The following is an 18403-nucleotide window of genomic DNA, read 5'->3' on the forward strand; positions in this document are numbered from 1 at the left end:
GAGCCAAAGAAAAATCAGAAAAAGGGAAAGAGGCAGAATCATCAGAAACCAAAGAAGATATCACAACCACAGTTGAAGGTGAGCTTGTAATTTTGTCTACTACTAATAATCCATGTATCTGTGTATGTCAGGATACAGATTGGGTCATAGACACAGAAGCCTCTTATCATGCCACACTACGGAGAGAATATTTCAGTACATACAGGACCGGTAATTTTTGTGTTGTCCGAATGGGAAACACAGGAACGTCAGAAATTGTAGGTATTGGAGATATTCATCTCCAGACCAGCCTTGGGTACATGTTGGTGCTCAAGGATGTCAGACATGTTCCAGACTTGAGGTTGAATTTGCTTTCAGTAAGAAAGCTTGATGAAGAGGGAAGAAGCAGTGTTTTTAGCCAAGGACAATGGAAACTCAGCAGCGGGTCATTGGTTCAGGCCAGAGGAAAGAGATGTTGTACTCTTTACAAGATGCAAGGCAAGGTATGCAAGGGACAATTGAATACAATTGAGGACACTTCTATTGATTTGTGGCACAGTCGATTAGGCCACATGAGTGAGAAGGGCTTGCAGATTCTTGCTAAGAGGGAGCAACTCCCAGAGTTAAAAGGTACATGTCTAAACCTGTGTGTTCATTGCTTAGCTGGTAAGCAACATAGAGTATCTTTTGTTAGAAATGCTTTTCATAGAAAATCTCACATTCTAGAGTGAGTTTATACTGATGTTTGTGGTCCTCTGAGAACAAAAACTGTTAATGGTTTTACTGATGTAAAAACTTTCAGTGGTGCACTTTATTTTGTTACTTTTATAGATGACTTCTACAGGAAGGTTTGGGCATACCCTCTGAAAACCAAGGATCAGGTTCTTGATGTATTCAAGCAATTTCATGCTATGGTTGAGAGAGAAACAGGAAAACAACTGAAATGCATCAGGTCAGATAATGGTGGTGAGTACACAGGTCCATTCCATGAATATTATAAAATTCATGGAATTCGCCATGAGTTGACAGTTTCAGGTACCCCACAACACAATGCAATTGCAGAAAGGATGAATCATACAATTGCAGAAAGAATCAGGTGTATGCTTGCACAGTCCAAGCTGCCAAAGAAATTTTGGGGCGAGGCCTTAAGGACAACAGTTGATGTGATCAACTTGTCTCTTGCTCATGCCTTAGCAAATGATGTTGCAGATAGGGTATGGTCAGGAAAGGATGTGTCTTACAAGCACCTGAGGGTATTTGGATGCAGAGCATTTGCACATATCCACAAGGAGGAGAGGTCCAAGCTTGATGATAAGACAAGGCAATGCATTTTTCTGGGATATGGTGATGCCAAATTCGGCTACAGGCTATGGGATCCAGAGAAGCAGAAGGTATTCAGATTCAAAGACGTGGTATTCTTTGAAGACCAGACACTTGAAGATATCAAGAAAGAGGTGTCAATTCAGACTTTTGCAGGTGGATCTATCCACTTAGATCCAGTTACTCCTTCAGTGGCACAAGTTGAAGGAAGAACAGTGCAGGAAGATGATGTAGAGGCAGATGTTGATTTACCTGCAGGCCATGTTGAGCAGGAAGAAGTTAGAGAACAACCTCTTCCAAAACCCCAACTGAGAAGATCTTCCAGAGAGTCACAACCTTCCAGAAGGTATTCTCCACATGAGTATATGATGCTTACTGATGTAGGTGAACCAGAGAGTTACCAGGAAGCATAAGAGTGTGAGCAGAAAGAACAATGGCTAATAGCTATGCACGATAAGATGGATGCATTGCAGATGAACCACACTTATGATTTGGTGGAACTACCAGAAGGCGAAAAGGCCTTGAAGAACAAGTGGGTTTTCAGGTTGAAGACTCAAGAACAATGTTCTCAACCAAAGTACAAGGCTAGATTGGTTGTGAAAGGCTTTGGTCAAAAGCAAGGTATTGACTTTGAAGAGATTTTCTCTCCTGTTGTTAAAATGTCTTCTATTCGTGTTGCTCTAGGTATTGCTGCTAGCCTGGACTTGGAGATTGAGCAGCTAGATGTGAAGACTACTTTTCTCCATGGTGATTTAGAGGAGGAGATATACATGGAGCAACCAGAAGGCTTTAAAGTCAAAGGTAAAGAAAATCTTGTATGCAGGTTGAAAAAGAACTTGTATGGGCTAAAGAAAGCTCCAAGACAGTGGTACAAGAAATTTGATTCATTTATGGCTGAAAATGGATACAATAGATCGGTTGCAGATCATTGTGTCTACATAAAATGGTTCGGTGAGAATTTTATTATTCTCTTGTTATATGTTGATGATATGTTTATCCTTGGAAAAGATATGTCTATAATTGACAGGCTTAAGAAGAAACTTAGTAAGACCTTTACAATGAAGAACATGAGGCCAGCAAAGGAAATATTGGGCATGCAGATCTCTCGTGATAGAAAAACCAAGAAGATATGGTTATCACAGGAGAAATACATCGAAAAGGTGTTAGACAGGTTCAGTATGAACAATGCAAAGCCAGTTGGTTCTCCTTTTGAAGGTCACTTTAAGCTAAACTCGGAGCAGAGTCCATCAAGTGACGAGGAGAAGGAGAAAATGAAGAAAATTCCTTATGCTTCAGCAGTCGGAAGCTTGATGTACGCGATGGTATGTACGAGACCAGACATCACATATGCAGTAGGTGTTGCTAGTAGATTTCTTGCAAATCCAAGAAAAGAGCATTGGGCAGCAGTAAAGTGGATCTTTAGATATCTTAAAGGGAGCTCCAAAGTTTGTTTAAGCTTTGGTGGTGGATCACCTATCTTGACAGGTTACACAGATGCAGATATGGCTGGAGATATTGATACAAGGAAGTCCACATCTGGTTTTGTACTCACTTTTGCAGGGGGAGCTGCGTCATGGCAGTCAAAATTGCAAAGGTGTATTGCTTTGTCTACTACTGAGGCAGAGTACATTGCTCTTACAGAAGCTTGCAAAGAGATGTTGTGGATGAAAAGATTCTTGATGGAGTTGGATTTTGAGCAAGACAAGTACTTGATGTACTGCGACAGTCAGAGTGTCATTCATCTCGCCAAGAATCTGAGTTTTCACTCAAGTCAAAGCATATAGATATCAGGTACCATTGGATCCGAGATGTGTTTGAGAAAAATTTGCTTCATCTTGCAAAGATCTCCACAAATGATAATGTTGCAGATATGCTGACAAATGCCTTATCGATGGAGAAACAAAATACATGTCGACAATTGGCCGGCATGAACTTCAGTTGGAGAGGGAGATTGTTGGGTCCAGCCCTATCCCTAATTAATGGTGTGGGGAAGTGGAATAGCCACCCACTTCTCATTAATGCAGGAGAAGTTGAAGGGTCAGCCCTATCCCCTCATTAATGATGTGGGAAAGTGGAATAGTCACCTAACTCCCATTAATGCAGGAAGTTGAAGGGTTAAAACCTCTTCGGTTTCTGGAATGAGTCTAGAAGGCTCACTTCTAGAAGGTTCATATCTAGAAGACTCTATGTCATCTATAAATAGGGGTGCAGAGGCTGTGTGCTGGAAGGAGAAGGGTAGAGTGGTTGTGTGCAGTGTGCAGAGAGAGAATAAGTAAGAGAGAGAGTAGAAAGAAGAAAATGAAGGAAGAAGGTTCGTCACCATGCATTGATCCTCAGAGAGAGGTGTTGGTTGTGGTGTGGGCTTTGACTCGGGTTGTGCACCCGAGAGGTAATCTTGTATTCATTTCTTCCTGTGATTTCTTTGTTGTTATTATCTTTAGCTTTAGGCAAGCTATTGGACGTTGTACTCTCTACATTGTACTCTCTACTTTCATTATAGTGGATTATTCTCTCTGTGACCCGTCGATGTAGGTCGTGTTGACCGAACCACGTAAACCCTTGTGTTGTGATTTGATTGTGCCTTTGTTAGATCATATATTGTTTCCGCATATTTTTTGTTATCTTAATTTCTCTACAATATATAGGTATTACCCAGCTACCTGAGCCCAGCCTGCCACTTGCATTTAACAAAATGGCAAGTGAACATGACAGCATCGAAGAACTCTATTGTGCTTGCATGTTTCTTTATACATTAATTAACAGTACAACACCCACAAGTTTAAAACTCACGATGGCTTGGCTATGACTCCATATGCCCCACTATAGATTCGACACATAATCATGAAAGGCTTAACAAATTGAACTAAAATTTTCGTTTCTCTGGGCTCCACAGGCCCTCCTTGAGAGAAAACTCATCGCACTTTTTGTTCACGCTTATACATTTCTTAGGGGAAGAAAAAAAAAAGACATCCATGTTTTTCAATTGAATTAGTTTAATCAGCCAACCTTCTTGTCTGTTGTGCCAATGAATAATTCATGTGCACTCGTGACTGGTTATATTATGTTTACATGGACATGGATGCAAGTTTTAAAGGAACTGAGGGCATATTTGTTTCTGTATTGTGTGGCCAGAGCCTACAAATAACCCCTAATATCCCTATTAACAAACAACCATCCTATCCCCACAGAGAGGAAAAAGCAAACTTGTGCCACCAATATCCCATGACTCTGCTACCCTCTCCTTATTCTTTCCCAGCACTAATCTTGGCAACCATATTCTCTGTCTCTTCTCTGGTTTTATTTCATGCCTCAGCTGCTGGAGTAACTATTGGTGGTAGTAATGCTACTGAATTCATCCGTAAGTCGTGCAACGCCACCCTGTATCCGGCTATCTGCTTCAGCTCACTCTCAGCCTATGCTAGCTCAGTCCAACAGAGTCATACCCAGCTTGCCCAAGTAGCCATCACAGTCAGCCTCTCTAAAGCTCAAACAGCCTACAGCTATGTTCGCAACCTCTCCAAAAGTGCTTCCACTGTTAACGACTCTCTCGCAAAGATGGCGATCCATGATTGCACCAAAACTTTTGGACAAGCTATCAGCCTGATGGTCCAGTCACTGAATGAGGTCCACTACCTCTACGCTGGAAATTTCCGATGGCGCATCAGCAACATTCTGACTTGGATGAGCGCTGCACTCACGAATGAAGAGACATGTATCGATGGCTTTGAGAACGTATCCACTGTTCCCGGATTGGTACTCAAGGCCGTCGTTGAAAACCAAGTTTGCAATGTTAGTAAAATCACTAGTAATGCCTTGGCTCTTGTTAATTACTTGGTTCCCCATGGCCGATGACCGGAAACTTGCAGACATTCGCAACTTTGTGGTTGGAAAGAGTTATTGGGATATATCAAGGATAGAGATAGCCTTAAAAGTTTGTTACACATGATCACTATTCAATTTAATAATATTTCAATCGTGTTGATAATCTAGAGTACTTTTCTTGTTTACTGGATTACTGCCTTCTGTTTTTTTTTTTTTTTTTACAAATTTGCTTCTTTTGCTCTTGTAATAAAATATGGATTTTTTTTTGTTGTGAACGAGTCTGTACCACAGAATTTGAATGCAAAAGACAACACAAAATACTAAACCAGAAAGAATGGTTATAAAATGTGTCTCAGTAGGATAAATTTCACAAGTTTATAAAAGTAATATACTTTGCAAGGGAAGTGATGACAGAGAATCTCGAGTAGCCTCTTGCAATTGTTTTCTACTTTATTAGATAATTTGCACAAGATAAATACAATTGGTTTTCGAACTTGAATTGCTACCATAAGAAATTTATCAAGTGAGGATGATGACATATCTCGCAAGAGAAGATCTATTTTTTTCACTTTTTTTATTTTTTTGAGAATCTTTATTTTTTTTGGAATGTTTATTCCTTAGATATGACTTGCTAGAGTCATGCAGTCGGGACACTATTCATTTCCAGCCGCAACACTGTCCTTGGAGGTCACTATTTTCTACAAAGGACATTATTGTTTTCCACAGTAAGATACATTATAGTTTATTAACCTCATTAACCCAACCGACTCTGATTACCAAGCGTATTTGAAGCTTTGCAGCTGGGGATATTTCTCTCCACAGTAATGTCATTAGCTCCTTTTTTTTGTTTTTTTAATAACAAGGAGAAACTACCTTTATGGTTCAGACAACAATCACCTAAAGCTTTTTGCTATATGGGGAATCTCGTCTCCCGAAACTCACTTTGAAAGCAAGAAACTTCTCACTTCCTCAAAAGGAGGGGAAACTTTGGGAAACCTGCTTTCAAAATGTGAGAAACTCGATTCCCCTTAGTATGAAGTCCACTTCCTCCTTGTTTCTCAAATTGATTCTCTTTCACTTCCTTAACATTTCATTTTCACTTCTTGTCACTTCTCACTCTTTCCCCCATCACTTTTTTTTAGTAGAAAAACTATAAGCTTTTCGTAACAAGCTTGTGTGTTGGTTTTATATTTGTGCTTATGTTATTTCTTATCAGCTTATGCCTGTGCATGATGTCCCTTTCTCTGTGTTTTCTTTTCGTTTTTTTCATGTATTTGCATACTCGCTTCATAACCGTAACCCACTTTCTGCTTCATACTATACTTGCTTCACCGCTTCCACTTCATGAACTGCTTCTCATATCCATTTTGTTTCCTGGGAACTATGGTTCAGACATGCATTCCGTTACAGGTCGAGAGATGTCATGTGGACCATGGCCCTATTTCAGAATTTACAGTGAAAAACTCCTTTAGTGCTTCTGCTATTGACCATCGATAGTTTTCCATGTGGCTCTGACCTTGTGGCAAGGCATGCTTACCCTGTATATCAAACTCATGACATCCTTCAACTTGAATGCCTTAAGCTGACCCACCTAGCCAGGTATGACAAGCTCTCGTAGAAATGTTATTATTTCACTCCTGATATAAAAAATAAATTGGTCTTTTACTTTTCATGATTTTCTAGTCTGCTATACACCTTTTCAAGATAATACCGTGATATTTCAAATGATTTTACAAGCTAACAAAGTCAAAATTATAATTGAGTTGAAATTAGAAAGTAAAATACTGGCTCATTCTCACAAATACCTACTAATTTGCCAAAATTCTCTACCTATTCAAAACTGTTGATTCTTGACTTTTTTAAAACCATTTTACCCTTTATAGGTGTTTTAGAGGGACCTGTGACATTTGTGCCAATGTGTTATGAATCACATATAGAGTCAAAGATGCATAGCAGATTCACATTTTTACGAGGTATACTTGCGGATGTCCAGAGGTCAAAGAAAATTACATGCACACTCCCCTCAAAGGTTGGCAAGCTTTTTTAGTGGACCTCATGACATTCACTTTGAACAACTTGCGAGCCTCTTTCGCTAATCTATGTACCCCTTCTTAGTGATACTTTGCATTCAAATATTCACGATTTCTTAAGGTTTTGTTGTGAATTTTAGAAGATTCACACATAATTTAGAATAACTTGTAATCCCATTCAACTAACATCCCTACTCCTTATTTGTAAGACATTAATTTAGCATTTGAACATTCGCTATTTCTTAGGGTTTTGTTGCGAATGTCAGAAGACTCACCCATAATTTAGAATAACTTACGAGCTTGTTCTGCTAACGTCCCTACCCCTTATTCGAAAGACATTTCACATTCGAACATTTGTGAATGCTTATAAGGGTTTTGTTGCGTAGTGTGGTTGTGGTCCCAATCCCTAGTTTGATTACAAATGTTGATTTTTTGGTGATTAAACTACATTTGGACCAAATTTCCTAGTGATTATACTATATTCTGATTAGCTCTTCTCCAATCCCTATTATGATAATCCACGCAACATTCATCTCACTTTCAACACATCACTATGGCAGCATATCATCAGTGAGTTTTTGGCCAGTAAGCACATACGTTCACATCTTTTCTAAATGAATGTTTTTTTAATATAATGCGAATCACCATTTCCCGTGTTGCTTCAATGATTTCCCCTTTGACCAAGGTACCCTAACCTAACCATAGTTGGTACATCAGTTGCGAGGAAACGGCTCGGATGATGGGTGGGAAGAGTTCGACAAATACTCTGATTGCTCCATCAAATGCATCCAGAAGCAAGGTTATTACTTTGTTGTTTTTTTCTTGTTTTTATATTAAACATTCTTCGTGAGTGACCATTCACAATGATTGAGAATTACAAACACATTTTTGGGTTCTTGGGGAAGTGGTTAGTGCTCCTCAAGAAGACATTTTTTGGTGCTCTTGGAGAAGTTGGTGGTGTGCGTCCTCAATAATAGAAAATAGAAGAATTGGTTAGTGCTTCTTATTGATATGAGGAAACAAAAGTGCACATAAGTGAAACGAAGGGGAGAAGAATAGACAAGATGTCCTCTAGTTCAAAGAAGTGTGTTCTTGGACAGGTACGTTGTTTACTTTGTGTATGCTCTATCAATAGTTTATGAGTGGATTAATTTTTCACTAATTTTTCACTATTGTGATCATTGTAAAAATCAAAAGGATAGATACATCGGTTCTATTGGGCCCGAGTCCACAAGTGGTACAAAAATCTTTCTAAGAGGCAAAAGAGCAATTAGATGAGATGCACTTGAAAAAGTTTTTAAGTGTTAGGCCATGAAAGATTTTCCATCCACTTGTAGATGCCACTGCACATATTTGGAATCTAGACACCTACACCTAATTTTCTGGATTTGAGCTCACCCTGAGTCTGGAGGATGTCACACATATAACATGATTAAAGTGTCATGGGAAGTTGGTCAATGCATCGAGGTTTGATTACTTTTGATGCATTTGTGAACTGCTTTTGAAAGCAACCAACATTGCTTTTGAGGCTCATAGGATGAAACTGACGCGGTTGAGGGTCTGATATGATATGTAGAGAAATCTAAAAAAGGGTGCAGAAGGATGTAGTAAACCAACAATTGAAGTTCTAGTAAATGATGATATGGAGTTGAAGGCATTCCTACTCTATTTCTGGAAAATTTGTCTATTTATTGACACTAGTGACAAGATATTAGATTTTTGGTTAAAGACACAATCAATGACTTTGATTGGGGGGCATCTTCTCTTACATATGTCTATGCAAGCCTCTCGCAATTGAAGACTAATGACAAAAAATGTTTGACTAGTTTGCTGGTGTTGCTGCAGGTATGTAAAGTAATTTGTTTATGTAGTTCTTAAACTGAATTATACTCCTATGAGATGGTGGTAATGTTGCTAACTTGTTGAATTACCAGGTTTGGATATGAGAGCACCTTCTCATCATCTTCTTATTGATCCATTTCTCGATTCCAACGTCGATGTGTCCATCTCCAAAACAAAAATTTCTGAGGGTACAACACCAACCTCTCTACTCAATATTCGTAAGACATTTCACAAGATTCGTGATTTCTTAGGGGGTTTTCTACAAATGTTTGAGGATTCACATGAATATCAAATAATGTAAAACCACTTGCAAGCTTCTTCTATGTATTTCACAAGTTACTAGTGTGAATGCCATTAGGTACACAAATTACTTATGAATCTCCTTCTATTCGCAATGGACATCAAATTTCCTTTATATGTGGATCATTGTCTTATTTTGATTAGAATCTCTTTAGTATAACCTTCTTTTATTTGAATATGTCAATCATTCACTAGATATTTGTGCGAATATCTTGGGTTCCACACAAATTTTCTCATAATTTTATTCCCTATCCTATTGTCTCCCTTCCTCTCTTCCTTTTTTGTGAATTGCTCACCATTTTTTGAGTTTCCTGAATCATTAGGAGAAGTGCAGTGAGAGGGATGCATGTCTTGTCTCATGTCTCCGAAGGGTTACCTCCCTATAAAAAGAAACTGTGATACATGTTTTATATTTTGGCAAGTCCCAAGGCTTTGCCCTACCCCTTTATAAAAGGACAAGAGTTTCCTCAAAATCCATCATGTGGACTAAACTTTTGTAGAAAACCATATACCCACAAACTTAGGAAAATAAGAAAGATAGATGAAAACTTAAGAATAGTTTTGAGCCAAAATCCAATAATCCCCCACGTGGATCAAAACTATAGAAGAAGACTCAAAAGGTTGTTCGTGAAGATCCAGTGCATAAGTGAAGGTACCTTTTGGGTTTGAACCCCACATTAATGTCACTTAGTCTTAGTTAGTCTAGGATCTCAATAGCATTGGCTTTGAATTGAGAATTCTAATTGACCTTCTAGACACCATAACACACACTTTCAATTCAGATGGTCATGTTGTGTCTATCAATATATAGAAGCTGCATATTAAAGTTCTTGTGTTATATCCCAGTTGCATCAGTGCTCTAGAGACAAATTCCCAATCCCATGGAAGGTGGCCCCCACCTTCACACTCACATAGGTAAGTCCATCAAGGGTGTAAACCTATTTGAAACACCCCAACCATAAGGCCTATGAATTTTATTAAGAGTTTAATTCAAACTCAACCTCTGTACATAGGTTTCAAGCACTTGACATGCTCAATCCAATCACTCATATATTTGTTCTTCTCATTGAACCACTCGACATGGTTTGACCCTTATCATGTGGTTAAGTTTTCATCAATGGTGATAGCTTTTATAGACTTTAATCTCATTCTCCTCGATGTCTTAAATAAGATATCAAAGTGTGGCAACAAAAGAATGTGTTGTTGCTATGTCGAACAATACTCTAGCACTATAGCGGGCGATAGGGCTGGTACCTTCAATGACGTCTGCATCATGCTCCAACTCTGCTATTGTGGTGACATAAACACGATTAGTAACCTTTTTCTGCCCCTGCTGCTGGCTGTTGTTGCTGAGGTTGACCTCCTGTTGCATGATTCCCTCCATTGAGATTCTTCTGGGGGCACTCCCTAGCGAAGTGACCAATCTGTTTGCACTGAAGGCATGCACCCATGTCAAGAGGACATGGTTTCTCCTAATGGAAATGATGACACTTGGGGCACGATGCTCCCTGATTTTGATGTTGTTGCTTGCCTTTCTTGGTGGATGGTGTAAACTTTTCTCGATGAATCGCTTCTTTTGGCTAACCGAGGATTGCCCATACGACTTTCCTTGAGACTTTTGTCCCTCTGACCAATCATTGTCTAAGAGAGTGGCCACCTCAATGGCCTCGTTCAATGACCTCAGCCTACGTGTGTAGACCTTGGTCCTGAAGTTCGGTTTGATGTAAACATAAATTTAAGCACCAATAAATTTCAAAACCTATATCTCATGCTTGTATCATATTGATCTAATATTCATACATAAGATATGCTAAAAATAATCGAAATCTAATACATAATCAAAGAACCTAATTCTCCTCAAAACTCATTTTTGCTTTAAGGCTTCAAAACTTGTTATTGTCAAACCGATTTTTCAAAAAGCAAATATGGTAACATGGATTCACTAAAATCAATTTTAAAAACCAAAATCAAATCCATCTTTGGTTGTTTCAAAGTCTAATCTACCTTTGGTTCAGATCTTGGAATAACCCCTATACTATGTTAAATTCACCTTTTGTTACTTTGGGTTATACTTTAGCGATAGTTACATCTTTGAGCAATAGGACCATCGCTTATAGTTACTTGCCTAAAGTAGAGGTATTGATTGTGGGGCAGACACTTTCTGCCAACTTGATCATTCTAGATATGATGGGTTATAATGTGATTTTAGAGATGGATTGGTTACACGAGCATTACGCTTGTATGGAGTGTCATGGGAGGCAAATATGTTTTGTTTGCCCAAATCAGTCTATTTTCAAATATAAAGTGGGTAAACCAATGTAGAAGACAAAGTTGCTTTCATCAATAAAGGCTCAGCATCCAGTTGGGTGTGGTTGTGAGGCTTTCTTGGCTAGTGTTTATTTGGTCGAGCCCAAACAGACCTTATTAGAGGATCGGGAGGTCGTGAAGAAGTTTGCAGATGTTTTCTCCCAAGAGCTACCTGGATTACCCCATATGCGGAAAATGAACATTGTTATAGAATTTGTGCTTGAAACAACTGTAATCTCAAAAGCTCCATATAGGATTCCGCCAGCTAAGTTCAAGGAGCTCAAGAAGCAGTTGCAATAATTGATAGACAAAGGTTTCATTCGACCAAGTGTTTCGCCATGGAGAGCACTGGTGTTGTTTGTCAAAAAGAATGATGAGGACATCCCTATGATGGCATTCAGGACCTGATACCAGCATTACGAGTTTGTGGTTATGCCTTTCGAACTCACAAATGCACCGGCAATATTTATGGATCTCATAAATAGGATATTCATACTGTATTTGGACATATTCATAATTGTTTTTATCGATGATATCCTAATTTATTTAGAGAGTGAGGAGGGGCACAAAGATCACTTGAGGATCATTTTGGGAATCCTTAGAGAACATCAGTTATACATGAAGCTCTCTAAGTGAAAGTTTTGGCTTAATCAAGTGATGTTTTTGGGCCATGTCATCTCTAACGATGGAGTTTCAGTGGATCCTTCTAAGGTGAGTGATTTTTCTATGAATCTTAGGATGAATTCTTGAAATTTCTTGGATTCTAATGAGTAAATTATGGGTATTCTAATAGGTGGATGGAGTTCTAAAGTGGGGAACAACCCAAAAATATTAGAGACGTTAGGAGTTTTCTCAGATTGACAGAGCATTAGAGATGCTTTATCCAAGATTTCTCATAGATCGTTCTATCGATGATGAAGCTTCTTTGTAAATGAGTGAAGTTCATATCGGATACCTATAAATACCCCAAATTTTCCTCACTCATCTTCAAGCACCCTTTTTCAGTAGATGCCAGTCCCCTTAGGAGTCCAGCCCTAGGTCCAGTCTAGTTTAGGTGTCATTTCACCCATTTTGTCAGAAAATTTACCATTTTACCCCTAAGTAACCTTAGATCTTAGTCAGTTAGAGTCAACCAAGCTCATTTTTGAGTTCAGAAGAGTTAGAATGCCCATCATTTTTAGCTCCCTTGAGTTCATGATGAGCGAATCATGTTCATTTATGTCCATTTCGGCTAAAATTGGTTCATTTCTCAAGAAATGAGTTCATTTCTAGCTTGAATCCTAGCCAATTGTTTCCAAGTCCGTCAATCCCAGTTAATCATGTTCCTCTGAGTCTAACTTGAGCTCACTAGGAGTTCAATTGACTTGGTTTCAGTTCAAATCCATTTCTCGCAGTCTAGGAGCCCATTTTAGCTCATTTCAGCTGAAATTGAGCTAAGTCCAGTCAGTTGAGATAGTGTTTGAGCTTCGAAATTAGTTCACCTCCGTATTTCTGACCTTTGTTTTAACTCAAACTCAGTACATTCCTGTCACCCACTTCATTTCAGTGGTCATTTCTCAATATTTCTTTCAGAATTGTATCATTTCTCGATCATTCAGTCTAGGAGTTTGATTGAGTCAGTGTTATCTTAGTTCCTATGAGTTTAGAAACCCTAGGATTCAGTGTAAACCAATCGATACTAGTTCAAACCTTAGACTTCAGTGTCACCCCATGCCCAACAGGGGCAAAATCATTCCTCAAATCATTCTTGTCCAGAACTTCATTTTATCATTCCCCCAGCTGGTACAACCAATAATCAGAGCTGAGAGCAGTTCTTTTCCTGAAATTTCTAGATATATCCGAGATCCATTTCATATTTGGATCGGATCCAGTGATGGATTTGATATTCAATTATCAATTTTCATCCTCGAACAGGAATGTTCAATTCTTTGTTTCTCCTAGGGGTCTAGGACATCAAATCCCTCATCTAGGGTTTGCATTTTGTAATATTTTGGAACATTTTATATTATTTTATATCATTTTATATCATTTCTTACCATTTTTGTGTCATTCCATGGCATTTCATGTCATTGCATGTCATTCTCGGGATCCAGTACTCTGGTTTTTTCAAAATATCAAATCCAGACTCGATTTTAAGACTTTTCTTTCAAAATTAATTTCAAAAACCTAGGTTTTAGATCGATATTTGTATTTGTCAACCGCCAGGATCGTATATTTCTTTATTTCAAAATATTTTTCTTAGAAAGCGATTTAGATTCGTTTTAAACTCAATTTTTAACTGATCTCAATTCTTGGATGGGACCCATCTAGGTGGCATCGCTTCTGGATCACTTCTTTCATTTCTCAAATTTTAGTTATTTCAGAGTTTTAGTCAGATTAAGACTCTGTCTTTTTATCTTTAAAACATTTTCAAACTTTTATTTTATTGGTTTTAAACTAGAGGTGGCCTTACCCCTTGCTCATTTCTATCATTTGGTTTTTTTTTAGAGTTTTAGTCGGATCAGGACTCTATCCTGGAGTTTCAGTCGGTTTAGGACTTTATCTTTTACTTGTTTTCGAGAAAACCTTGTAAAATCTTTCAAAAGAAACCAAAATTTTAGAGTTTTAGTAGAATCAGGACTCTGTTACAAAGTTTCAGTTCGTTTAAGACTCTAACCCTGACTTCATTTTCGAGAAAATCTTTCAAAAACTTCTTCATTTATCTTTCAAAAAAACAAATTTCAAATTTTTAGGATTTTATCACAGAGTTTCAGTCGGTTTAGGACTCTAGTCTAGAGTTTTAGTTAGTTTAGGACTCTGTTTAAACTTTTGATTTTTATCTGGTGATTTTAACCTTGTTTTAAAAACCTTTTTTTAATCTTTATTGTAATCTTTTCAAAACCCGAATGTGGGGTTCACATGGGTGGCGCTACATTTAAGGGATTTTTAATTCATTTAGGACTCTAGTTGATTTACAACTTTAGTTTTTATCTTTTGTTTCAAACTCCTTTTGAAAACCTTATTTTTAAACCCTTTATTTTTAGGTTTTAAAATCGTTTTCCAAAAAAACAAGTGGGACCCATAGTAGGTGGTGTCACATTTGAGGATATTTAGGTTAGTTTAGGGTTTAGTAGTGTCCAAGTTAGATTAGGAGTTTGAAAAAGCCAAAATTGATTTTAAAAATTCAACCTTTATTTTGACATTTCAAAACTTCATATTTAAATCTTGTAATTAGGGTTTTAAAAATCAAATGTGGACCCACAGGGGGTGGCACCACATTTGAGATTGTTTTAAGAGAATTAGGATTCAATTAGGTTCAATTAGGGTTTAATTAAGAAGGTTGAAAAGTCAAACCAAGCGACCCCCCCCCCCTTGTTTTATTTTTTTAGAACTCTTTTAAGTAAATCCAATTTTCAATTAGGAATTCTAAAAAAATCTATATAAAGAGGCCATAGGGGGGTCCATCATGTATGCTCTCATCCTCTCTCTCTCTCTTTCAAATTCATGGATTTCTCTCTCCTCTCTCTCAACCCTCCTCTTCCTCCATTGGTGCAAGCAAGGTAAGCTTCTTTTCTTTTTTTCTATTTTGTTCTAATTTTTTATGATTTTTGCCATTGCCACTCCCATTTCATTTTTTTTTGTTCAAGCCTCATGCTCCATGATTCTAGATGATGATCCAATGATAACCCATGATTCTTTTTGCATTTTTGATCCATTAGATTCGTTGGAAATGTGTTTATTATGCTAAATGCCCGAAAAAGACCAAGATTCGACCTTTCGATAGGTCAAATCCCTCTTTTAATGGCTAAATCAAATTTCTAGCCCTGCTTCCCTGATTTTTTTTGTTTATTTCATCATATTCATGTTTATTTTAATTGATCAAGCATCAAATCATGATTCATTTCACTATTTACATGTTTTATATTTTTAGTATAAATAATACATGTTATTTCATTCTAGGGTTTTAGATTCGTTATTCGTGATTTTGGTTGTTTGTTAACGTATTTATTTGCCATTTTATATTTGTCAATAAAATTTGATTTTTTTATGGTAAAATCATGCATGTGTCTATGGTTTTCAATAAAAAATCGGGATTGTTAGAAGTCTATAACCCTATTTTTAAAAATCAAAGTCGGAACTTGTTTTCTAAGTCGGAAAAACACTATAGAAATTCAAGAGTACCTTTCTAAAGTGATATCTCCTTCGTCTAAGATCTGATTGATGATCCATAAAAAGGATTGTTTTCGTATGAGTCTCTAGTTTATTCTATGAAATTTTTACAAATTTCTATGATGGATTGATATTTTATTTCAGTTAAGAATCGGATTTGTGTTTCTGCAACTGTCAATCATTATTTAGAATAAAAGCCAACTTGCTGGAGTTATTTCTCTCTAAATGGAGATCTGATCTATGATCCGTAAAAAGGGTTGTTTTCATCAACCTTTCTAGTATGTCTTTATAAAATTTTATAAATTCTAAAAACTATTTTTTATATTTCTCTGCACCTGAAACCGGATTTATCTGTTTCACATCATTATGTATAAGTTGGAATTAGGTACTTGTCAGAATCGTATCTCCCTAACCGTAGATGCTTTTTCCAATCTATAAAAAGGATTATTTTTGTTCATCTATCTAGTTTCTCCATAAGAAATGTTACAGTTTTTCATTAGTGTTTGATACCCAATTTGGGTCTGACATTGTGACAGGTACGTGCCCATGGGCAAAATTGCATATTTTCTTTTTTTATTAAATTTTCATATTTAAATAATACCAAAAATATATTTTTTTGATTGCATTTTAATTTTACGGTTATTAAAAGTGTCCATGTCAAATTTTACGAATTTTAGAATTCATTTGATGTATTATTTAGCTATTTTATGAAAACAAGATGCCTGTGGAGTCCTGATTCAACTGAAACACGGGCAAAATTTGATTTTTTTATAATATTTCAATTTTTTCATAAAAAGTTTTATATTTTTAGGGTTTGATCATGTTCATAATCATATTAGGGTACCCTCCACCCCATTTTGCATTGTTTTGAATTTGTTTGATCCTCGGATTAAGCATTTTATAAAAATATTTTTTGAAAAACCCTATTTTTAACCCTCTTTTGCAATAAAGATCAATTTTTAAGGGTATTTTGGCTATTTTTATCAAAATTCTGAATTTCAAAGTTGTTTATTTTTATTATTTTTTCAATTCTACATCATCATTTATTATGTTTAGTTCAAGGGAGCATGGAAAAAGGCTTATATTCAGTTAAATCTCTTAATTTCAGATATTATTGGATAAATCCCGAAAAGCCGACATTTGTCCACTAATGAGTTTACTAATTTTGTAGGAAAACTCAAGAGGTTATTTTATTTCCTATTTCTTTATTTCAATTCAATTATTAGTGTAAATTCAATTGTAACCCTGAAATAAGAATTTATTTTTCTGCTTAGAATAGGGTTGCATTGCATATAGTTTATTTTTTAATAATGTCTATGTGTGATTGATGATGATTCATGCATATTCAAACTCACAATGGTCTACACGAATGGCATGTGCACTCACTTTTAAGAAATTAATAAACTCGATTGAGTTTGTATTTGTGGCCATAGTCAGAATACGAACAATATCCAAATTTATCATCTTCTTTTAAGCCATAAACGACCTACACTCTTAGACTATTTTCAGAAATTATTGTATTTTTTTTAAAGTTTTCTAAGTATTTTTTTCTTTTAGAATCAAATAAATTATATTTAATACATGTTTGTGGCCATAGTCAAGGATATGTGGCAAATTTATTTCATCTAAATTCTATAAGGCACAAAAATCTTTTTATCAATGATTTTCCTCAAACTCTTCAGAAAATATTTTTTCAAGTTGCATTCATGCATCATCTAGGTTTAGACTACATCATGAATAGTGTTCATAGGGCCATACGCCCATCCTTTTGATTAATTCCAGAGTTCAAAACTCAGAAAATCGATTTTCATAAAGTCACATGGATTTTCTTCAAAATTCAATTTTCTCAAAACATCAGGATTTCTTCAAAAATCGGTTTTCCTTTTCTTTAAAAGTATTTTCTCAATGTGATTCACGATTTTCAAAGTATCCTTTCTCCAAGTATTTTCAAAATATTTCAGACATACATCATGTTTTCAGTCAAAAATTTTCTAAGTCATGGCACATGCCTGATTCTTTGTGCATTTAAGAAATAGAACATTGATTTAGACAGTTGAGTAAAGCAAAGTACTAGATTGATCCTTGGTTCGATTACCTCTGGTTATGGCACCAGGAATGGTTGAACCTCGTATCGACAGACGAGTCTCTTTCTCATAATTTTTTTCAAAATGGAGGCAGGTTATTTTCAAAACTTTTTTAAATGTCAGTTTGACTTGTAAAAGTAAAATTTTGCATTGATAACAAGTTTGGCGACCGTGATGGGACCTGTCATCGTTCGATCAATCTAGTGCTTTGCTATATTCAACTTATCAAAATCGTGTTCTACAATGTCAGCTCTATTTCATGTGAACCTAGGAGCCTAGACTCAAACCCAACTGACATGGATTGCATGTAGACTTAGGCACGGTTTGGTAGGACCGATTGAGGAGGCATTATTCATGCTCACATAGACTTAGGTCTCATACAATCTTCCTCAATCTAGGATCTCATTAAAAACAATGTTTGCTTCTCATAATTTTTCAAAACTCTACTTCTTTAGGTCATTAGAGCCTTTTGTTTTCTTTCATGATATCATATTTAAAAAAAAAACCACCTATTTTTACTCGGCCACCATGATGCTGGGCTTTTTTCGGGAACCATAGTTCGGGACAAAG

The 18403-nt window shown here is 36.6% G+C and overlaps 1 protein-coding gene across 1 annotated transcript; it reads left to right on the plus strand.

The window, feature by feature from the left end:
- Positions 1-406: 406 nt before the first annotated feature.
- On the plus strand, positions 407-5151 carry LOC149816696 (pectinesterase inhibitor 9-like). Its single transcript, XM_089986947.1, has 2 exons — positions 407-482; positions 4613-5151. The coding sequence occupies exons 1-2, from the start codon at positions 407-409 to the stop codon at positions 5149-5151; spliced, it is 615 nt and encodes a 204-aa protein (XP_089843073.1).
- The last annotated feature ends 13252 nt before the right edge of the window (positions 5152-18403 follow it).

This window comes from Nuphar pumila, chromosome 14, assembly GCF_984573655.1.
Source record: "Nuphar pumila chromosome 14, dmNupPumi1.hap1.1, whole genome shotgun sequence".
Lineage (NCBI taxonomy): Eukaryota > Viridiplantae > Streptophyta > Magnoliopsida > Nymphaeales > Nymphaeaceae > Nuphar > Nuphar pumila.